This window comes from Megalobrama amblycephala, linkage group LG8 (genome assembly GCF_018812025.1).
Source record: "Megalobrama amblycephala isolate DHTTF-2021 linkage group LG8, ASM1881202v1, whole genome shotgun sequence".
NCBI lineage: Eukaryota > Metazoa > Chordata > Actinopteri > Cypriniformes > Xenocyprididae > Megalobrama > Megalobrama amblycephala.
The window spans coordinates 17,625,840-17,649,681 of record NC_063051.1 but is presented as its reverse complement, the minus strand read 5'-3'; the positions used below and the strand labels follow the sequence as shown (position 1 = coordinate 17,649,681).

Below are 23,842 nucleotides of genomic sequence, written 5' to 3'. Positions count from 1 at the left end.
ACATAATGCAACAAAGATTGCTAAAGCAACAAAGATTGCTAAAGGTCTAAAAACCTACCAATCACTGTGTAAAAATAAAATAATGATTCTGCCATCTTTCTAAAGTCATTTTACACCCCTCTAATTTGGCTCCAAATCTTAGGTGAAAATTGTCAGACCCTCCTCTTCAAAAAAGTTGATTACTCAGTAAATATACATCTGACATTTAATATTTTAGCTTTCATCACTATTTATATTTGTCTTTGTACAGAAAAATATTAACAAAATCAAAAAATTGAGCCAGGGAAGTTTCCGAAATTTGGTTGATTTGACACAGAATGACCCAACAGCATTTATAACCTCTCAATCTGTTCACTGTTCACTTCGGAACAGATTGAGAGGTTATAAATGCTGTTGGGTCATTCTGTGTCAAATCAACCAAATTTCGGAAACTTCCCTGGCTCATAAACTATAAACTAATATGGCTGCCACAAAAATCTCACCTCGTTTTTCACCCGTTTTATATTAGGTTTCTTTTAAGTACTATGTACAATGTATTGTGTTCAAGTTGTATTGCAAATCACTTTAACTATCTTTGATGTGGGATACGGGTAAAGGCCCCGATATACGAAATCGAAGAACAAACTGATGTGCCGTGATTTCAAACAAAATGCCGAAGAAGGCCAAAACAAAGTTTATTTGGAGTTTGTTTTGGGAGTTCAAAATAGCTTGCCGAAGTGAACTTTCCTGAAAAGCTTTTTGCTTTTAAGCAATCCATTGTATAAAGTGCTGTATAAATAAATGTGACATGACTTTACTAGAGCGCCGAATTGCAGAGCTCGTGCAAACTTATCCACGTTGCTATGATCAGATGATTTTCTTATGCTTAAAAAAAAAAAATGCTTGCTGTTTTCTAGTTTTTGTTGAGTGTTTATTTTGTTATTGAGAGGACAGTGTGCTGCACATATTTACAAATTCATCTAAATGCCACTGAGCAGCGTGGATGGTGTCAGGATGTTTACTAACAGTATATCGCTGCTCACGTATTTCCAACTTCTTTTTTCCCCTGAGTGAAGAACGAAAAAGAACTTTAGTATATTGGGGCCTTAAGGTTAGGGACAGGTTTAGTGGTATGGGTAGGTTTAAGGGTGGGTTAGGGTGTAAGGGATTTGCAGGTTTTATATTAATATAAGCACAATGTAACAACGTGTATGTACACAATTGATGCATTGTATCAAATTTATAATTTATGTTAGTACATAGTAGTTAAAGACATTGGGACAAGTAGTTCTCTCTCCAAAAAAAACAACAACAAAAAAAACAACAACTTGTTGGTATTTCCACACCCTCATTTAAGTCCTAACTTGTATGGCTTGCTTACTTCTGTTGAAAACAAGATGTAAAATTTTAAAGAATATCCTGACCACTTATTTCAGCATTATAAAAGTGATAGAGGACTGGAGCTGTCTAACTACAAGATGATAAATAATAATAATAAAAAAACTCCATAAAAATATAGCGGCAGTATTTGTGTACTGTATTCCATAAGTTTTCTAAAACCATATAATGGTTTAAAGAGCTGACCAAACCAAATAGTCACTGAAAATATTGATATCTGTCCTGGCTTTGTGCCACATTAATAGAGACCAGATTGGAGTAATGGCATGCCGAAAGGTACACAAGGCTACAACAGAAACTAACCCCCAGTCCTACCCTACACTCTAACAGGAAGCTTTCGCAACCTATTGTAAAGAACTTTCGGCACGGACATTACTCTGACCTGCAGATACCCACAATTGCATTAATGAGCTAAGTGATGTTCCTCCAATACATGAAGGAATAAATCTTGTAACACTGTGTCCTAACCAGATGTGATAAGATTCCAGTTGATCACACCAGATGCTGCTACACGACTATGAGACATGACAGAATCATTCAAAAATCACAGACAATCAGAAGAACGTTTTTATTACACCATTTTCACATTATTTAAAATATATACTGAACAACCGATACAATATTTGTTGTTGTAACGTTCTTGTTTCCTTTAATTTATTTTTAAGATCTGACTCAAGATTCAAACTCACATTAAATTCTGTTAACATTAAATATAGCACATAATCAGTACCTGAGATTATCATTGTCATACTTTGTATGTTGTTGTTTCAGCCGCAACATTACAGAAATAGAAAAAGTTTCTGAAATAGAATCGCCATGGCTGGTTAGGACAAAAACTCTGACATGGAAAAGCTACCTTTTTAGTGTGTTGCATCACATCTGGTTAGTCAAATCTTTTCAGTGAATCAGGTTATACAGTTCACAAAACTCATTCACAAATCAGACTGATTCAGTTCTCGAGTTAATATGATCCATTTGAAGATGAAGACTTTAAGATGAAGACTCTTCATAAGACTTTGAATGTAGTGCGCATGAGTCATATGGGCTGCTTAAATGATACTTACTTTTATGGTGCTTTTGCAGAAAAAGGCAAAAGATACAATACTACTTGAAAATGTGGTTGAGATCAACTTTGATGTTAACATGAGGTTAATTTTGTAAATGATCGCTAGTTGTTCTAGGTGGTTTGCATATTCTCTATAAAAATTGTTATTTTTTCTTTTTTCCTAGAAAGAGGAAGGAAAGGTCCAAGGTCAGCTCAACAACACAGACTCCAGCCAGTACATCCGAGACCTCAAGGATCAGATAGCAGATCTCAAACATGAGGTAATGTCCATGTTTATAAATATTATTTTCGTGTATTGTTTCAAAATATTGTATTAGACTATATACTCTTTAGAATTTAGAATAATAATATCTGCTAGGCCACAGAGGTCTTCATCTGTGAATAATGATTCAAAGTATGATTCAAGTTTAAATAAACATACTTTGTGAACAAACAAAAATATATATAGATGTATGATTTTTTTTCAGTTTCATTGTTTTAATGAAGAAATGTACCTTTAAGCAGTAGTCACACGTATTTTTATTCACAACCCGAAGGATTTGTTACAAGTCTATTGTAGTAATCAAAGTCAACTAGGCAACCGTGATGTTTTACCCACCCATGAGATGCTTCTTTTCCTGCCTGATGTATGTTTTTGATCTTAACTATTTGTTTTGTGGTTAGCTTCTTATTTTTCACAAGCTTTATGAGCGCTTTGAACAGATTTGTTAGTTTATTTCACAAGTCTTTTTTTTTTAAGTGTTAACTACGCCCTGTGCATGGCCTCTTCCTGCACTTCAGTTTGCCCTGCACACGCCCCGTCACAATCTATAGCGCTACACCTATCCGCTCACAGGTGTTGTAACCACCCTGAAATTCGTTCTGTCGACCCTGCATTTTAAGAAATCGGCTGGACTTGTGACTCAAGGTCAGCCTTATCAAATTATCAGGTCATCAGTCAGATAAACTGAGAGGTACACACATTTTACAGTGAAAGAAGAAAAAATTCTAAACAAGTAGCAGTTGAATTAAATCTATTTTAATTTCTCTTTTAGTGCACTTATTATGCTTTCTATTATTTTATTTTTTTTACCTTTTCTTTAGTGCGTAATGTTGGTGATTACTTACAAATAACAAAAACTACCACTTGTGAAAACTCTAGATTATCTGTAGGTGGTGTAGTTTTTGTGGCTAATGTGTTGTTTTGGTTTTTGCCCACTTCTGGTAGTGGGATTAGGGTCATTTTTGCTATTTCTGTAGCAGTGATGCACTTCTAACCCTGTCACATGTTCAATAGCTACAGAGGAAGTACTATGAGTAGATGGCTTGGCGTCTTGAAAAATTGATGTATCAGTAAATTGGATCAAAATCAACAATTATAATTGTTTTAAGGATAACTTAAAAATAAAAACATGAAAAATATGTTCCATCTGTCCTGTCTTATATAGAGATGGTTTTCAAACTGATTTCAAGGCACAAGATTTCAAGGGCTCGCAAGACCACAAGACAACTGATTTGAGTGTTTAACAAAATTGTTAAATAATTTGCATCTATGCAGATATGACATCACTGTGTGGCGAGCAGGGGTCGATGTTCTCTCGTAGATGTTCCCTTAAGAGTCACCGGCTTAACCACTGCTATATAGAGCCTTTCATGTGCTTATGAGAATTATGGAAAATGCAAATATGGGTAAATTTACTTTTAAGTGTTTTAATTAGGCATTAAGAATCTGGTCTAATAGCTTCTTTTGCAGGCCAGTGATGTTGCTTATGTAGGTGGTATAGGTCGATATAGATGGTGTAATGTTTATATGGAATTTGACATCACTAACAGATGTAAGCTTTGTGCTGGGAAATATGTTGACACAATATGTGCAATGGGCATGACGTTTCTTCCTTTGATGTATTTGGGGAGCAACCAGTTTTAAACATCCCTAGTGTAATGTTTAAGAAATCATATAGTAAAATGTCACCCGCATCACAGCGACATAACAAAACAGAAGACGGAAAGCATTTAATTGATTTATACAGAGGGCAGGATGTAGTGTGATTTTTCTCCTCCTCCCTAATTCTGACAACAAAAGGCTGGTGGTTTGCGGTCAAACAACTTTCTACTAAATCCATCTCAATCCCTATCTACAGAGTGCAGCAAGACAGCTTTACCTCTTAAAACCTGCCAGGTTCCTCTTCGTACACAATCAAGCAGCAGCATGAATCCTGTCTGTAGCCACAAAACCTTACGAACAAGACTGATTTGGATGTTTGTGAATGTGTAGTTTGAAAAAAGAACCATATAATAACATTACAGTTAAATTAACGTTATTTTTTATGTTTGCTGCTTAAGTACAGTTAGTTAATTAATTCATATAATAAAATTGCTTTTTGCTTTTACATTTAAATGTATTAATTTATTCAAATATTTTGCTGATGCTTTCATCCAAAGTGAGTTATAAATTGGAACATCAAAAACAATTTGTCAAGAGCCAACAATAATAAAGAAACGATACAAAAAACAAAACAATCAGTACATAATGGCAAGTTTAATAAAACCTTTCACCTTTACACAATCTATATTACTCATCTGCAGAGGTTTACTTGAGATTTGTGGAATTAAGTTGTAAAGTTGTGCTTAAAAGATCAGCCACACTAAAGTCGGCTTAGTCATAACCTTAAAACAAAAGGACGGATGTCTCGTATCTGGTTGCTATTTAAATCACGTAGTTGCTAAACAGCGAGAGGTTTCCAATCAGCCGCATTTGTAGCAAGCAAAACCATACTGAAGCTAATCTCTCAACATCACAAAGTCATACTTTGTGGCCTCACTTGCCATTTTGACACTGCCTTCCGGCTTATTCGCTTTTTTCTTTCTTTAGCCTCTACAACCCACACATCAGCCGCCTTCAATGTGCACTGCATTCATATCCCAAATGAACACTGTGTCCTCATTAAAAAAACTCTTGGTTGTTTTGTAATTAGAGTAATATCAGTTGGGATGACTGTAGATTGTGAGGGGGACATAAAACAGAATGTTACTGATTGTGGTTACACTGCAATACCCATGAATACGTCTCTCCCCACATGTCTGTCTTTCTGAGGCAGAATGTTTCAGGTAAGAGTGTATGCATCTCTATCAACTGTGTGTTATACCACAGAGCAAGTTTCTCAGTTCAAAACCACATTTCACACCAGGACTTTTTTGTTACTGGCTTACGATTGGCCATTTGATTTACATATTTTTGCTTTTGTTTTAGCATGGACTTTTATTTTAATTGAATGGACTTTGAACATTGTATTATTATATGTGATACATGCTTTAGCCTTCAAGTCCAGATGACCTCCTGACTTATTACTTGTTTCTTAAAGGGATAGTTCACTCAAAAATGAAAATTTTCATAATTTACTCACCCTCGTGTTGTTCCAAAATGCTATGCATTTCTTAGAACACAAATGAAGATATTTTGAAAAATGTCCATACAATGAAAGTCATTCTTCAAAATGTCTTCAAATAACGTGAGGGTGAATAAATAACCGAATTTTCATTTTTGGGTGAAATATCCAACCTGATTTCACAGGAAAACATAACTTTTTTACGAGATGCGATTTCGTATGGAGTTGTACGATTTTTAGAAAAAAGCATGAAGGTCCACCCTTAACCCCACCAGGAACACAACTGTCACTGGGCCGTAAGCAGATAGTATGAAAACATATGAACCTACACAGCAAAATCCCCAGAGTTAAATCAACTCTGCTTAGAGTACACATGGTCCCTCTCTAAATAGTGTTAAAGTAACACTGAAACAGAGTTAAAGTCAGCTGTAGTTTTTGTGTTTCTCTTTTCTTCAGTGATTCTGCTTGTTAACAGCAGGTGTTCATCATTAATGCTCAATCATCACTTAATTAATCGCTTAATTATCTCATTAACTTAAAAATCTGCTTCAGTAGTGTTACTTTAACACTATTTAGAGAGGGACCATATGTACTCTGCAGAGCTGATTTAACTCTGGGGATTTTGCTGTAATGAGATTGTGAGAATTCATACGAATTTGCCACCAATTTGCCAAATTGTAAAATGGTTAAGTTTGCCATGAGATAAGATTGTGTTTACTGACTGTAGTTAAAGTTGTTTGTGTAGAAAACTCATTTTGGCCCCATCATCCCACTATATGTGCTTGTTTAAATTTATGGTGCTGTCCAGAGTTTGTGCATTGGTGTGTGTTTTGCAACTGTTACCTTTTTCTGTTATTAACTTTTGCGAAGAAATAGTTCCCTGGTGTTTTTGCATGTTGTAAAATGAAATGGCTGAGGTCTTAAAGTTTCAGTTGTGCTGACGTTCTCTTTCCTCTGCTCATAGATCCGATGCTTAAGAGGGCAGAAGGGATTACCCGACCAACCCAGTTTTGATGGGATTCATATAGTCAATCACTATGGAGGTGACAATGAATCCTACCAGTCCTCGGATGAAGATGGAGAGAAGCTGTCACCCCACCTGACCAGTCATCAGGTTAGAGGCCGGATCACACTACATCCAAACCTGGAGGACTCGGAAAGTGAGGGTGATGAGGAAGGAGATACCCTACGACTTACTGTGCCCTCAAATGGCAGCCATAAGACAACTACAGTATGATCATCTGGATTGGTGACACAAAAGGTCTGGGAAGGATACATGGTCTGTAAGCTCGTCCTACAGCATGGGACTCGAACTGATGAACTTGAAAAGCCCTCATTCATCTTTTCAAATGGACTTGTGGAGTCATATCTCTCTTAAGGTCATGGTTTACATCTGCATTTGTTTTGTTTTTGCCAAAATGCGTCAGATGTTTGTCCTGGCTCTACTTTTTAATTTTAGCCGCAATAAAGAGGGCTAATGTGCCTTTTTAGGCTCTTTGAGGCCCTTGTAATAAAAGTCATAATTTTGTGGCACGAGATTCCCAAACCTTAAAAAGGGGTGTTTCTAATACCCCACAATTTTTCACATTAGAAGCGACTTTGTATAGTGTAGTGTTTTATGCATTAAGATTTTGCATTGTCATAGCTTTTATTTTTTAAGTCATCCTTTTTTTAAGAAACCATGAGAAACCAGTCAATGCATAACTTCTGAGGGAAACATTAAAGAATGGAACACTATCATCTTTCAAATGACATTTTATATGTTCCATATTTATACAATGGTGTCATATCTGAAGTTAACAAGCCTTTTTTTCCTGGCATGAATTATAAGATTGAGTCTTGAACACATGAAATGTGGGTCAAGGAACCCTCATCTGTGTAAATATGTACATGTTTTCATTTTTTTCATCTCCATTATTACTTGAAAATATGTATTCAGTGAATGTCATGTCTATATTGTAATGTATTGTACAGTTAAAGGACGTATTACTAAATTTGGGAGGTCTTTGGAGGCAACAACTCTTCCTGGCACACTGCTGTCCAATCACTTTTATGTACTGTAGCTTTAATGTAGTCAGTTCTCTCTTTCACAGGATGGAGTTTTGTTTTTGTGCCTGGAAAGATTCTATGAAATTCTTGCTGATTTTCAATATTTTCTACAGTATGTTGTATGCTGAGCATGTTATGAATCATGAATACCTGCAAACTGATGGAATTGGAGGCAAATCGGAACAATGTTCTCGTTTCTCGGCCTTACTCAAGCCAAGCACTCACAGGCAATGAGAATACAATTATACACACACGGTCCCTCCTTTTCTTTTTACATGAATATTCGTAACAACTCACTTCTGAATCGGTTTGCATTTTTGCACAGACGACATGCATATGACTTCACGACAATGAAAAAATACTACTTACCCCTGTTTATGGCAATATATTTAATTGAGCTTCACTCTATTGTTGTTCTCCAATGAGTTTGTGTCCCAGTGATTTATTTTGAACTACTGGGAGTGGACTTTGGAAGTCATCTTCAAAGCAAAAAATTAAGTAATTTCAGAGAGCAAGCCTTAAAACCTATCATGATGGATGTAAAGTTGGTACACTATTTGCCCACCTTGCCCACATACAAAGTAAGACTTTGCTAAACAAGCTTGCAAAGCACAAAACACTAAAGTTATTTAAAGTAATTAAGAAAACCTGTTTAATATAAACTAAAACCTTACAAAAGTGGAGTGTTTTACAGTGGATTCCTGTGGAATGTTCCTGTGGGCATTAAAGGCTTTACAGACTGTTGACAATGCAAGATAAGTGTCTTGAAGATTATGGACGTGTTGATTCATATCACAATAAAAAGACCATTTGATAGTAGCCTACGACTGTTCTGCTTTGTTCGCTATTTTCCATGCAGCAGCAGGGGGGGAAAACGTGATCATTGTAGGCATACGTGTTAAACTTTTTTTTTTTTTTTTTTTCCCTTTATCAGAGTAATATTTTTTTAATGCAATTATTCACAAAACATTTAATAATACGATTTTATATATTCGTTTCTCTTGAAATCGAGAAGAAAAAAATTCGCACCAATGTTATTTATTTATTTTTATTTTTTTATTGTATTGTACTAGGATTTATTAATTTATCTAGCCTATCTATCATTTTATGTAACGCTATTTTTCAGGACAAATAAAAAACATTAAGTACACTGAAATAAACAGCTGCTGAAGGTACGGCCCTCCTCACACTGTATTACTATTGAGATGTGTCGCAAATAACGTTCTTCAGGAAGCTTTTTTATGTGTGTGATGCTCGTACGCTTAAAACCCATGAGATGAGAAGGGCTGTGCGCTCTTTGCCTTAAACGAAAACACCTCAACTGTACTGAAATCATCTTACAACGAATTGTGTTAGGATATCAGGTAAGTACTGCAATTCCTGTCGGGGAATGAGCTCTCGTTAAATTTTAAATGATTAATAAAACGTAATTCTTGAATCAGGGTTTCGCTGAGAGGAATCACAGTTCGCGCGTTTCCATTGTGCATGAAGTTTCATACTGTACGTACGAATTTAATCTAACTAAAACGGTACTTATCTCAGCACAGTTTTACCAGTACAAATGCAAAAGGTTTTAATTTGCAACGTTTCGAATTTCGTGGATGACATTTAACTAGCCTAGTTAGGACGATAAACATGAACAAATAGCCTATAAGAGAAGCGTTATTTGATTTTGGCAGGTTATTGTGGTTGCTCTCTCGTAGCCAATCTTTAAAACTAAACAGCAGGCTCTGTATTTTTATTGTACAATAAAAGATCATATTTATATTACAAATTCGAAAAAAAAAGAAAAAAAAAGAAGCAGCAACGGTCAGTAGCCTATCTTTATTGTTACTTTTTATTTTCGTTTGTTTATGTTGAACGACATAAAAATAGGCTATTTGGTGTTGTTATTGAGATAGAAAACTATTTAGCCTATTGATTTTTTTTTTTATTACTATTTGGGTAAATAGCTTGCTGTACGTTTAGGTTTCTGTCACTTATGTGGGATAGCTTAAATATGATTATATCAAATATATATTTCTCTTGATGGAGTAAGGTAAATGTGTAGGCTAATAATGTTTGAACATCAGTCAAGATATCTACATGTCCTTGCATTATCGGTATCCTATCTACCGGATGCCCTGCGGTGGCATGTCTAATCGACGGAGGGCACATTGCGCTTTGATTTCCTGCGCTTCGCAGTTGGCCAGTCCAGACATCTTCTGCGGATCCTGGACTGTGAGATTGTAAATAGCCTATCCTATCAGGTACTGATGGGCGCGACAGACTTCATAAATCCATACAAGCTGATCAAAAAATGAGCGAAACATGTCTAAATAACGAGCTGAAGAAGAAACTTAGATAACGGTTAGTCCACATCAATTTGCAGCTTTCCCCCCTAAATGACAAGACTGCAAAAGCGCTCTAGGTAGGCTAAGCGAAGCGATTAATTTACGAGAAGGCTGTCACGAGTCAAAAGCAGGTGAGACGTAGACTGATTGGCTGTATGTATGGGCTCCCACTGATTGTCTGCCGCACGAGCTGAATGCGTGTCCCTGTTGTGTCCACGACAGATCACCAGCGTCCACTCTGAACAAGGCAGCTCTGTTCACCGAGGAGCCACGAAACTCGAGATCACCGTGACCCCGCTGGCGTGTGGACAGCTTTATTTCAAGTCTACTAAAACCAAGTTTTACTTTATATGATTATTAACCTGGCTTTATAGAGGTGATAGTCAATTATGAATTCAACAACAGCATTCTGAGAACTTTAAGCTGTATTCTAATTGTGGACATTAACTTTAATATAAACATCGTCATTCCACGAAATCTTCCGTTCTGAAACTAAAATAGATTTTAACTCAATAAATTGCATTGATCCATCTCAAACGTTTAATAGGCCTATGTGTTGTTACAGTTTTAATGTTCATTCAGGGGTTATTGGCCTTGTGCTTAAGGTCATGACAATTCAATGTTTATTAGAAATAGAATTATTTGATAGGCTTTGTTTATCTGAGATAGTTTTTCTAATGATTGTTTTCTTTAAAAAAAAAAAATCTATTATCAATTACTTAATTGGCCTACTATTTTGGACAATCGTAACAAAACATAAAATGGTTGAGGGAGGAGATATTTGGCTTTGAAGAGTTTATGATGACGTGTCATATTAAGGTTTTTTTTTTTTTTTTTTTTTTTTAATGGAACTGTCCCTGAGGGGGCGTTTTTGACGCATAACTTGAAACTAAAATCTAAAAAATACATAAAATAAATATAGGCTACTTTTCTAATGGATTATTTTATCCAGGCCTGCTTTTTTAAATCAAAGTGTGCATATTTGCTAAAAGCCTACAGCAAACAAAAAATAAAATAAAATGTCTTCACGATTTGTGTTGATGTGTTAAGAAAAATACAATTCGTTTGTGTTATCATTTTATGTTCAGCCTACACATATGAAGAACTCGAAATGTCCCCTTGTGCATGATCCATATGTAAACGCACAACAAATTAAATAAGCAGTCCCTAAATTGATCAAACAAATTAAATAAAACCGTGTGAGGAAAATATTAAACTTTTTGCTAACAGCAAGTCCTGCGCAAATCATAAGCTAGAGAAGGCACAGGCCGGGTTACTGTCTCCTCGTTTCCTCTCCCCCTGCAGCTAGGGATTGAGTAACACATTGATAAAACAGTGTATCACTTATCCTGATAGCCACGGCTCCCCCCGGACCTGTCTGTCCTCTCGTAGAGGGGCGGACCAATCACAGGCCTAAGGCTTGGTAGTTGTTCCTTTAAAGCACCTGTCTTCATAACACCTGGCAGACGAGAGAATTGCTTTACGCATGCTCCCACTCTGCCGTATCCTCTATACAGACGCGCTGCTCTTCAACCATTGGTCTTCAAATCTTTTCAGAGATAAAAAAGCCGCCGCATCTGTGGATCTGACAGATTGCCTGATCTTCACTAATGACTGAGGACATCGAAAGAAGGAACCAGAGGAGACACAATGCCTAGGTCTTTCTTAGTGAAGAGCAAAAAAGCACACAGCTACCACCAGCCACGATCTTTGGAAGATGACTACAACAGACTTGATACTATTTTAGCTCATATATGTGCAGGTATGTCGAAAATTATATCGATTTACTGATAACAATACAAATACATTGCAATTGTCAAACACGTTAGCCTATGTCAAACAACGCTTTAGTTACATTTATTGTAGATTTTATATGTTAGGCTATTTTTCTTTTTTTAAAATATTGTTATTGTTTTTCTTTCTTCAGATTCCTATAAACATAGATAAAATAATGAGGTCATTGTTTATTTGTCTAAGAAAGAAAGTAATATTAAAATACCGAGCGTATATACGACTACATTTGTGTGGGGAAAAACTTTGGATTCTAGATTTTCGGTTGTACACTAGGCAATCAACCATTATGCTGTACCATATGTTGTGAGATTCAGCCTAATACAGCTGTGGTTTTGACGGGGGAAACAATGATTACAGAAAGCAAAACTTCAGACGAGTCAGAGTGCTGTACGGATGCCCTGACAGGAGACACGACTGGTGCTTTTTCACCGGACTCTCACCTGGTGGATCAAGCTGATCTTTCCTCCAAGTCTCCTCTCAGCTGTGGGGGAAGCGTGTGCGACCGCTCGTCAGATTACGAAGACTTTTGGCGACCTCCATCACCATCAGCATCACCGGGTACGGGTGTTTTTAGGCTATTGAAAATATCTAAAGCTCTTCAAATTGTATAGTGTGAATGCATGTCATTAAGGTTTCGGGGAGGTTTTTTGGGGGGTCTGCCTTACGACTAGCTACATCTTTTTTTTTTTTTTTTTTTTTTTTTTTTTTGTTAACCTGTTTTAAACGATCTAGTAACCTCAAAACATTTTAGAAATTATTGCGAGATGCCTGGGCACGTTTTGTCCACATCATTATCGGACAGAATTTGAACACAACAACGTTTAAAAAACTTTTTTTGTTTCAAAATAGTCTATAATGCATTTGATCAAATTTTGGCACAAAACGTAGGTAACATAAATAGTAAAATATAACCCACGGAAATCATTAGGCTAATTGATTTTTTTTTTTTTTACTTTAACAGAGTCAGCAAAATCTTTTTCACCCTCCGTTGAGGAAACACAGCCTTTCGCCGTCCCTTTCAGGCCTTACGCGTGGAGCAGGTACTCGGGATGTGAAATCAGACAGCTGGTACAGCATACTCTCAATCATCACCACTCTCTCGAGCGGCCTACACCTCCAGCCTATTACAATGACCGCGTGGCCGAGCCCTCTCTTTTCACCGAACGAGGATCTGGCGCAGGTATTTACGGCTCCACTGCCACCCTATTCGAGCGCGCCACTACCTCTGGATTTTATGATGACAGCAGCATACTGGGAAAAGGAACTGAGATAAAGTCCAGTTCTGATGTGATGTGTAGTCGTCTCCTGCTCAATGGAGCATACAAATGTATAAAATGCAGCAAGGTAATGTTTGTTGGCGCAATACAGATTGACTGTTTTTAGAAATCACGACTATTTATTAAAGATGGGTCCTCTTTGCTCCACAGGTGTTTTCTACACCACATGGCTTGGAAGTTCACGTCCGAAGGTCGCATAGTGGAACAAGACCTTTTGCTTGCGACATCTGTGGGAAAACGTTCGGACACGCGGTCAGTCTGGAACAACACAGAGCTGTTCACTCACAGGTGCGCGCATTTTGTTCTTATTTAGCACAAATGTCTAATATTAGTCTAACTGAATGCAAAATTGACTTTGTACAAACACACCTTTCACCTCACAGGAGAGAAGTTTTGACTGTAAAATCTGTGGGAAAAGTTTTAAAAGATCATCCACTCTGTCCACTCATCTTCTCATCCACTCCGATACAAGACCCTACCCATGCCAGTACTGTGGAAAGCGATTTCACCAGAAATCAGATATGAAGAAACACACATTCATCCACACAGGTGAACGAAATAAAGTGCAGCTTACTATGGAAATAACATTATAATTGTGGATGGAAAAGTTGACGTATGTATTTTCTCTCCCAGGGGAAAAGCCACACAAATGCCAGGTGTGTGGGAAAGCTTTCAGTCAGAGCTCCAATCTGATAACGCACAGTCGAAAACACACTGGATTCAAACCGTTTGGATGTGACCTCTGCGGCAAAGGATTCCAGCGCAAGGTCGATTTAAGAAGACACAAAGAAACACAACACGGACTGAAGTTAGGAAACATTGCTTCATGAGTCAAGGACTTCAGCTAACACTATTTGAAAACCCATCGGAACTTTAACAGGCTTTTTGATTTAGCAAGCTACAAATGCTCATTCATAAAACATTAAATCACTGTTTTAGAGTAGGCGACTAATAGCGTTTACATTAGTTGTGGAACTGTTTATGCTTTGTGAGATTTGCCTACGAGTCAGCAGCAGGCCAGCAGGTCTGGCAGCTTTCATGGTGATATTATAACAGGGTATCACAGGGTATCTTGATTCAAATCAATAGCCCGCTGCAGAAACATGTCAGGCATCGTGTCTGAACCCAAAATATTATCACCAAAATAATCAGGGACGAAATATAACCGCCGCGAGAAAGGACACTGTATCACCCAAAATATCAGCTGAAGGAGAGAAAAATCACCGCATCTCAAAAGAATGTCACTTTGTTTTCAACGCTGCAAAGGGGATGCTGGCAAAACAAGCACTACAATAGACTGCGAGATTTCATCAATAAAAGGATTGTTTGTGTACTATAGCCCAACTTAAATTATTTGGCTTGTCGAACCCTTTCCAGTAATCATTTTTTTCTTTTCTTGTAGGTTCGTTTTCTTTGACGTAAACAAATAGGCTACAATAGCTTAGGCTATACCTTGTTAGATAAATTAAATTGATAAATAGCTTATTTGTTTTTATATAATTTACACTATTTATTGTAATAAAGAATATTACGAAGAGATATTTCTAATGTGTTTTTTCTGTTTTGTGTAATCAAAGTTTGTTTCATACAGATTTGTAAAATCTCTGCACTGCGGGCATCGGATAACTTATTTTGAGCTAGGCTCCTTCATTTTTTGATTGTAAATGAAAGCATTTCATTAATTTAAGCATTGGATATTTCATTACTTGTTTAAAATAAAATTATATATTTATTCGCAACAGCTGTTGGAAATTTCACGTGTCATGTTTTTCACTTAATGCATTGGCATTATCTTATACTTTCAAGATAATAACTATTGGAAACACAAATATATAGCCTAAGTTGATGTAAATCAAGAATTATTCGATATTAGAAAAGAAAAGAACGATATAATGGGAAAAAAAATGAAATAATTTATGAAAAATAAAGACAATTGATCAACTATTTATGTCTTTATAGAACCAAATCTCAGTATTCGTTGTATAGGTTGAGTGGAGACCACAAAACAAGTGTCATAAAATAGCCTAGATAAATTGAAGACCAAGAAGACTTTATGCTCATTGCGCGCGCAATATTTTTCATCTGAAGCTCGGAGTAAGGTTTTTACATCTGTCCATTTAGTTTCAGACGCTGCTTTTAATTTTCCCAATGATTTATTCCACAGTCTGAGAAATACATGCCGCATTTAAAATAAACGAAAGCCCTACGCTTCGTACAATTTTGATACATAAAATGTTTTATAATTGCAGAAATCATTAATTACTATGGCGCAGTAATAACTAGTCCTCAGAAATAAAGTGTAACTAACCAAAATCTTCAAAAAATATTTCTTATATAGAAATTTAATTAGCCTATTCATGTTTTTGGAAATTATAGATGCAGATGTCATCAAATCAAACAGCAGTTATCTCTTATCTGACATGAAAATAATTATTCCCTTTTATTTACACTATAAACACTCTTGGATCTCCGCTGTTAACCAAACTAAGTGTAAATAAAGGGAGTTTATTCAGCAGAAACAGTTCACTCTATGCCCGCGAAATAGGGCGGGTCAGTGCTTTCTGCTGCCCTGCAGTCTAAAATGGCCCCAGGATAAACGTCAACTTATCTATGGTTCTGGCACAATGAAGGTAAATAACAGGCTACAGTTTAAAATCTGTTTCCAACAACGCAACAGCGCTGCATACGCTGGGGGGGGGGGGGGGGGGGACTTTATTTCTCATTTTCCAAAAGTACCCTCAACCTTTTTCGAGATGCCATGATATTAATTCTGTGTTAGATGAACAAGTTTTTGTTGAGTGGGGAAGGAGCAATCAAAGATTGAAATCACTGACTTTTTATAGCTCAAATCTCACTACATTTAGGCCCGCGAAAATACTGAATATTTTAAAACCCCGAAGATTTGACAGAGTAACAAGAAAAATCCATATTTATTCTAGAGAAAAGAGAGATAAGCACGTGGGATCTACATGTTCTGCTGCTGTGAAGGAAAATCGAACATGCAGAAATTAGGAAAATATTGGGAACGTAATCTGCTCTTTTTTAACCAAAGTTGATAACATCTATGATTGTCAAATAACAAACACTTTAGTCATATTCCATAATTTCAAAATCTGTTATTTCCCTTATAGGAACAGAGTAGTCTGAATAAGAGTACAGTGTGGCAGTGGTATATGTTGTCCAGAGTGCTGCAGGGATTGCATTGCCTTTACGTAGGTCACTATCCAGCACAGTTTCAATCCTCTGCAGTTCACTCAGAGGGAAAGTGCAAGCTTCAAGTGGACCATTAGGCCAGGCCAGATTTCAGTGAGGGTTTTAAGACCGTTGCCCCACAGCCTCCAGGCATATCAAATATGAATAGAAGAAGTCCTGGAAAGAGCCCAATCAATTTCAGTGGGCGAGTAATCAGAGCACTTCATTCTTTGGCTTACACACACACACACACACACACACACACACATACACACACACACACACAGGTTTGTTTTGCTATCTTAGTGAGGATATTCCATAGGCGTAATGGTTTTTATACTGTGTACAAACTGTACATTCTATCCCCCTACACTACCCCTACCCCTACCCCTAAACCCATCACAGAAAACATTATGCATTTTTACATTTTTAATAAAACATTGTTTATATGTTTTTAAAGCTATTTTAAATGTGAGGACTCATGAAATGTCCTCGTATTTCATGTTTACGTCGTAATGCCAGTCAGGGCTCGACAATAAGGACTATCCGATGGCCCGGGGCCAGTGTGAACGACCGATCGGGCCAGTGCTGTAGAGTGTGCGATATATGTCTATGATATCGTAATTGTTGATTTAACGATCTGAAATTATCGAGTATGTCCCTCACTTTACAAAAACCAAACAAAAACACAGCTATTGAGTACACGCATGCACTACGTGAGGTAGTCGAGTAGATTAGACTAGTGCGCGTGCATATTTAGAGTGTACGCTGTCACTGCGTGATTTAGTCTATTAAAATGCCTTTAGAATGCCCCAGAATTCAAGATAAGGGGCAAAAAGGGCCCTGCATATCTTTTATATTTATATCATTTAATATATATTACACAAAGAGCGCCGTGATACTGATTTTATACAGCATACAGTTGAATGAACAAGAACTTAATATTACTTACATTTTAGACACCAAACCACCTGTTTCGCTCTGTTTCGCCAACGAAAATAGTTCCAAAGTCCACAGAACTGTTTTGCGTCTCTTGAGCAACACTTCCTGAATGAATCAGCCGTTTGAATGAATCGGTTGAATCTCAATGACTCACTCTTTAACAGTGATTCGCTGCCACCTACTGGCGGGTTTAATTTCACGTTTAAAGTGTCTTCATTTAAAAAAAAAAAAATTCAAAAAACAGTATTTAATGTTTTATATTTTCAACATTTCAAAGCATTATTTATGCATTTGTAACTGCTCTTGACTGATTAACTTTAATACAGTTTAATCTATAGTTATACATTAGATCACAATTACTGTACCTCAAAATCTCCTGTTTAAACCTGCATGGAAAAACTTTGAAAAGCACTGTTTATTTCATTTATATGTTTGTTCTGTTGTATTTGTGCTACTGTAATTTGATTATCTGTTACTATTTTTTTACTTACTGTTTACTTGTCTAACAATATTTAAAATCTAAGTGAGTTAATAGCTTTTGATACCCCCATTTATTATGGTTGCATCTATCAAAAACAACAAAAACAATAACTAAGCTTATTTTATAGGCCCTTTTTCTTTTCTTTTACTTTATTAATTTTTTATTGTGGGGCAAGTGAAAATTTTGGTGGGGCAAGTAAAAATCTGAACCACTGATTTAAAAAAAAAAAAAAAAATCCTTAGCATTGAGCCCTACCCTTGTCATTATAGAAATTTGTGTCCTCATAAATTAATATCAAATTTCTCAATATTTTAATTTTTTGCCACCCTCAGATTCCAGATTTTAAAATCTTGGTCAATTATTGTCCTATTCTAACAAACCATACATCAATGGAAAGCTTATTTATTCAGCTTTCAGATGATGTATACATCTCAATTTCAAAAAATTGACCCTTATGACTGGTTTTGTGGCATTTCACAAGCAGAAGTATAGTGCAGGCAATGAAGCATAAACAAGGTATGTAAGTATCACCTGTTAAACAGTCTGGTATTTTAATGTACTACTCAGCAGTCTCTAACTTAGAAAGATAAACAGAGGTGACAGAGGAAATGCAGGGCGTCTGCACCTCTGTGACGGGATAGCAGTGCAAGGTCTCGGAGACAGGGCTCAGATACTGTGTTCTTTTGTTGTGGTGCTTTATTCATTATTTACTTGATCTGAAAAATAGACTGCAAGACAACTGCACAGCTGTCATCAGGCAGTAGGGTGGAGATACAAATTATTCATGATTTTAGAAAGAACGGTAGAAATAAAGGGAGAAAAAACATAACAAGGAATTTAGTTGGCACAGATGACAGACCCTCACACTATCTGCAAGAAGAACAATTTGCACAGGGTTACGTGAATTCTACTTGATGAAAATGGGGATATTTGATTACATTTCAATGTGAGAACTATGTATATGTGTATATAAAATTTTGTATATGGATTTTATCTATATGAAATCTATAACTAGAAAATTCCCATCAATAAAACGGTTTTGTGAAAATGTTGTGCATTGTGAAAAGTGCTATACAAATATAACTTGACTTTTTTCATAAAACAGGATATATAATATGCTAAAAAAACAGATATACAAATATTAACTCTATCATGTACTTACTGAGAATAAAACTCATTTAACACAAACACAAATAGAGAAAAGCAACAATTAAAAAGTAATCTCAATAGAGAAGTCTGATTTGTCTTAAACTCTGCATCAGGTTACAGTGTGTGAGGCCATCAGAGAACAGTGTCTGTCTGCTCCTATTCATCCTATTCCAGCTTGACATGACACCTCAACACAGACTCAGGGGAACAGGGAGCATTTTTCCAGTCTGCTCTGGGATGTCCCAGCTGAGCCTGAGTACCATGCTTTTACTGCCTAAACGCTGCACACTTTTGTTTTGAAGTCCTTGTTGTTTTCAGGACTGTTTAACAAGGTAAGTCTCCAGAGTCCTGGCACGCTCTAAAGTCAGTCACTCCGAAGAGTCCGATGGGGCTAGAGTATGTGTGTGTGAGAGAGTGTAACAGAGAAAAAGCTATGCATGGGGGGGTCATAGTAAAAATTGGTAAGAGCAGTGGTGATTGCCACAATTGGGAGACATTAGACCTGGGTGAGCGGTCAAATGTGAGCTGACGTTTTCCTTCAGGTTAAAGCCCTGAAAGCTTTTCCATTAGTTACCTCGCAGTGGGGCCCACCAACCCCTGCACAGCACGCAGTCGGCCTAGTCAGCTGCTGAAAGATGGGTGCAGTAGGTCGCTGCTCATTTAAAGACATGTTTATCTGCTTCATTTAGCATTACATATCACTACCACTATGGATGCTAGTTGTCGCTCAAATGGAGACGTATGGGGATGTTTCATATTTGTTGCAGTATTCACTGCACTTGTAAAAATGAGTTTAAATATTATGTTTATAGTATATAAAAATAAAATGGTAGATGTGTGTAAATAGCATTTGATTTTACAGTATCGGATATTGTTTTTAGAAATCAGTTTTACAAACTAGAGTTTCTCAAGATGGGAACTAATGGAAACTACACCTAAAGACATTTAAAAAAAATGATTAAACATTTGACATTTCCCAGAAATCTACTCCTACTCTTAATAAGTCAAATTTCCATGACATTATATCTAATTCATCCTGCTAGGCAGCAATTTTTTTAGCCCTAGTACATCAGTATAGCTCTGTTTCATCAACATTTAAAGAGTAATCTAATAGCATATGAATCCTTCAAAAGCACTAAAAGGATTCATGTTGGTAAAAGGTTGAACAAAAAGAAGCTTTCTGGTCAGAAACAAATACAATGTGACAGAGAGGCCCAGGGTGCATAGTTACAGTACAATTAAAAGCTCTAAAATCTTTTATGTAACAGTCCATGCATTTGTTCCTCTAATATCAATGCCCTTGTCTCCTTTTCAAGAAAGATAAAAATAAAGTTAAAGTGAGTTTTCTAAGGGAATGTTTTAGTATATTTAGAGTGTATAACATTGTAATATTATAAGTAGTCATCCATCAATATCGGTCAGTATAAATCGATTTTCTATAAAGAGCGTGATATTCGAAAGATTGCAAATGCTGCCTAAAAGGTTGTGAACTGATACAATTCTCCACTTAACCAGGCCTGACTAAAGCAATGAACCTCTCTGAAAAATTCATAAGATCCATTTCACAAAATACCAGGCCAAGCAAAAGGATGTATCAAACTAGAAGAGAGAAGGAGAGAGGGATGTAGGCAAGTTGATATGCAGAGACAGAGAGGGGGAGAGAGAGAGTGCAAAAAGAGACAGGAGATGGTGGTGGTGAGAAAAAAGACAAAAGATTTATTCTCAGTAATAATAAAAAATTAATGTTGAGGCATTCAAGTAAAGTTCCTTTTGATGTTCTGATTTAATGAATGATTTGAGCCTCAGATGTAGGTTTGCTGAAGCCTGTGCTAATGTCTGTTCTGGGTCTGTGTAGTCATGTGTCACTCTGTAGCACCATCAAGCCATTGCACTGCTTCTCAACAGATCAAGCAGTCTACAGTCAGCTGGTAAGTACTTCCAATGTCCCCGAGGTCCAGCACGCACACGCATGCACAGCCTCCTCCATACACATTCTGACACTAGACGCACAAATACACCAGCGCATTTGCTCACTAACTCAGACACATTGATATGGTCCTACACTGTTTAAAAGCACTAGAGATAAAGGTTATTTCATGTAATGGTGTATGTGGGAACAGCTGTGATGTTTTTCTGCTGTTGTGTGAATGTGGTTGGTGTTGACCCTCTGATGGGCAGTGAAGTGTGAACGGAACAAAAGAGCGAGTTTTAACAAAACTAACACAACGTGCATAAAAAAAAAAATATATAATTTCCTTTTTGTCAAACATTAATAATTAGTCATTTATTTCTGACTCAAGCTATTTTTTTATACAATAAAACTGGTGGCTTATACAGCTCCACATATTACTACAAAATTCATGTCACACATTAAATATTTCAAAGAGAGAAGTGAATCTTGAGGTCCAAAATAGAGACTGCTTTTGATTCTGGTCACTGTAAAAGACTACAGAGGTCTGAGAGAGCAGCATTACAAGGACAAAGATCTGGGTTGCCGAAGTAGATGAGACTGGCCCTGCTCGTTTCCCCGCTGGTGTATGCTAAATCATTAATGATCACAACCAGTACCTGATCTGCTCAAATCAACTCTGAGTTTTTCCAGCCTGCTTTCCACACAGTCCAGTTATAGATGTTTGCACAACAACAGCATGAAGAAGCAGGTGTGGCAACTGACCTTCAGAGACATATTTGGCAGGAGGAATAAAAATTAAAACACTTGTACATGTACTCATGGATAAAAGGAGAGGGGGGGGGGGGGGGGGCTGGAACACCTAAAAGCTTCCATCACCTTAATAAAATCATGGGAACCAGTACACAGTGTGTCAGCATCTCTAAACACCAGAGAATGAGCAGACTGACAAAATTGCTTTGACAGCCTGTTCACATGTAACATCCCAGCCTCTTCTGCCATTGGGGGTTGCCTACAGAGATGAAGGCACAGAGTACCCAAGCACACAAGTGGACTCTGTCGTGCTGGTGAGCATGGTATTGATCAAAGGCAGACGGGTTGTCTCTCCTTCAGAAAAGGGGCCAGCGTTATCCTTGTCAATTAAGGTTCACACACTGTACGTATTGATTTGGAACAACTCAACACAGGTAATTGCCATCAAAATGCCGATTTACAAAAGGGCAAGCAGGCATCGGCAATAGAAGCACCTGTATGGTTGTATGGATCTGTTGTTTTCTCCTCCTCATGATCCCAGTCACTCTGACAACACTCAGATCTAGCATTACAGAGGCTGCTTCCACCCAGAAGATTGAGCATGTAAATATATATGTTCCATGTTTTCGTTTGCACTTAAAAATGCAATAAATGTTGCACTTAAAAATGTTAAATATGGAAGTTAACTTAAGGAAAAACAGTAATTTATCTATGATATACAATATGTCAAGGCCTAGTGATTTCATTTGACTCTGACCCCTCCTCTGTGTATGGTAAATGTTCACGCAGGGGCTTATAGCTATTACTTGAGTAGTTTCTGTGAATCACAATATTTATTATTTAGTTTTTTAATCTTCCTGCAGTTACCAAATCATGGGGAAGGGAAAATCTGAGCCATGTCCATATAAAGTGCAGTGTTTCAAATCAAATGCACAAGTCCATCTGTAGGCAAGGCAGTGAAAGCTAAGGCACAGACTCTAGGGAGTGACCCCTAAACAGCACAGTTTTTCTTGACATGCTCACTGGGGTTTAGGGAGGGATTCTGGCAGACAGCGTCAGCTCCAGACACGGCCTCTAGGGGCCTTCAGGGCCACTCTATTGCCAAGAAATAGGCAAGAGAGTGGCAGAGAAAACAGTCCTGTCAGCAAGCCATTATAAAGAATAGCAAGTGCAAAAAAGCATAGTGTCTCACAGTGTGTGTGTCCGTGATGGAAGGGGCATTAAACTCAAATATACTTCATGAGATATGATTGTTGTTTAAATTGTTTTATAATCTTTAATGTTTTAGTTTTCCTCAAGCAAAAGTTTACAAGAAAAACTATTAAAGGTAATAAAATCCCATATTTCTCTTTGCTAAATTCCACTGAGAAGTCTAAGCCAGAAAAGCTGATGTGTCCGTCAGATATTCAGGTTACACTTTTGTTGTCCTGTTGCTGTTCCCTATTAAAAATACATGGATATATGATAGCAGTGACCTGGGACAGGCCTATCACACATACACTCAAAGAAATTCAGCATAAAAAAGGTGTCATGTGAATTTAGTGTATCTTATGCAAAAATATTCCAAATGTAAAGTCAAAAGTGTCCCCAGAAACAGTATACAAATGCTATCATACTTCTGCCAAGGCAGCACACATCTTTCTGACTAAATTCAAAGACAAAAATGTTATTAAATGTTTTTTCTTAAAAATATGTTGTCAGTTAACATAAAAACGTGCTTCATGTAGTAGCATATAAAGTCAAGCATATTATTTAATATCTGAAATAACTTGGTGACATGAGGTTACACCAAAAAAGATATTGATTGCCTGTTATGACTTTTTTTTTTTACAGTGTATTCTGAAGTGATATCGTGGCTTATTTGTAAATGAAAACTACAGATGATTGACTGCTTGATTGAAATGATTGAAATATCTGTTTCTTTGACATTTGAAAATAATTATACTTAATCCCATATATATATAAAAACAACATGCCTACGGCCAAATCACAGCCGTGCTGATATACAGCCATATTGCACGGCTACTCGCTACTCGTGTGATATTGCTCATATATATATATATATATATATATATATATATATATATATATATATGAACATACAATGGGTGCAAAAAGATATGCGCTGACCGCGCTATATGCTATAATATATATA

General features: G+C 36.8%; 2 protein-coding genes across 9 annotated transcripts in view; both read left to right on the top strand.

The window, feature by feature from the left end:
- The window catches only part of evi5b (ecotropic viral integration site 5b), a 61,271-nt gene extending 52,595 nt beyond the window's left edge, over nt 1–8,676 (top strand). For 6 of the 7 annotated variants that reach the window (XM_048199745.1, XM_048199749.1, XM_048199746.1 and 3 more), the window contains 2 exons: nt 2,608–2,703; nt 6,773–8,676. In XM_048199745.1, coding sequence (XP_048055702.1) covers nt 2,608–2,703; nt 6,773–7,045 — 369 coding nt within the window. In that variant the 3' untranslated portion in view covers nt 7,046–8,676. Of the gene's footprint in view, nt 1–2,607; nt 2,704–5,520; nt 5,531–6,772 lie in introns of all 7 variants that reach the window. The other variant, XM_048199750.1, reaches the window with a different exon arrangement.
- A 277-nt stretch (nt 8,677–8,953) lies between these two features.
- Nucleotides 8,954–15,000, top strand: gfi1ab (growth factor independent 1A transcription repressor b). Of its 2 annotated transcripts, none has more exons than XM_048199752.1 (7): nt 8,954–9,221; nt 11,748–11,952; nt 12,342–12,542; nt 12,946–13,328; nt 13,412–13,549; nt 13,645–13,810; nt 13,895–15,000. In XM_048199752.1, the coding sequence occupies exons 2-7, from the start codon at nt 11,841–11,843 to the stop codon at nt 14,089–14,091; spliced, it is 1,197 nt and encodes a 398-aa protein (XP_048055709.1). In that variant the 5' UTR covers nt 8,954–9,221; nt 11,748–11,840; the 3' UTR covers nt 14,092–15,000. The 2 variants fall into 2 exon arrangements, with proteins under 2 accessions (XP_048055709.1, XP_048055710.1); XM_048199753.1 differs by having other exon boundaries at nt 10,413–11,952.
- Nucleotides 15,001–23,842: the final 8,842 nt, after the last annotated feature.

Bases quoted from the DNA above. Each gene is read 5' to 3' on its own strand.
- gfi1ab (XM_048199752.1), top strand. From the start codon at position 11,841: ATGCCTAGGTCTTTCTTAGTGAAGAGCAAAAAAGCACACAGCTACCAC. The intron at 13,329-13,411 runs GTAATGTTTGTT...TTTGCTCCACAG, and splicing joins AATGTATAAAATGCAGCAAG to GTGTTTTCTACACCACATGG. The intron at 13,550-13,644 runs GTGCGCGCATTT...TTCACCTCACAG, and splicing joins ACAGAGCTGTTCACTCACAG to GAGAGAAGTTTTGACTGTAA.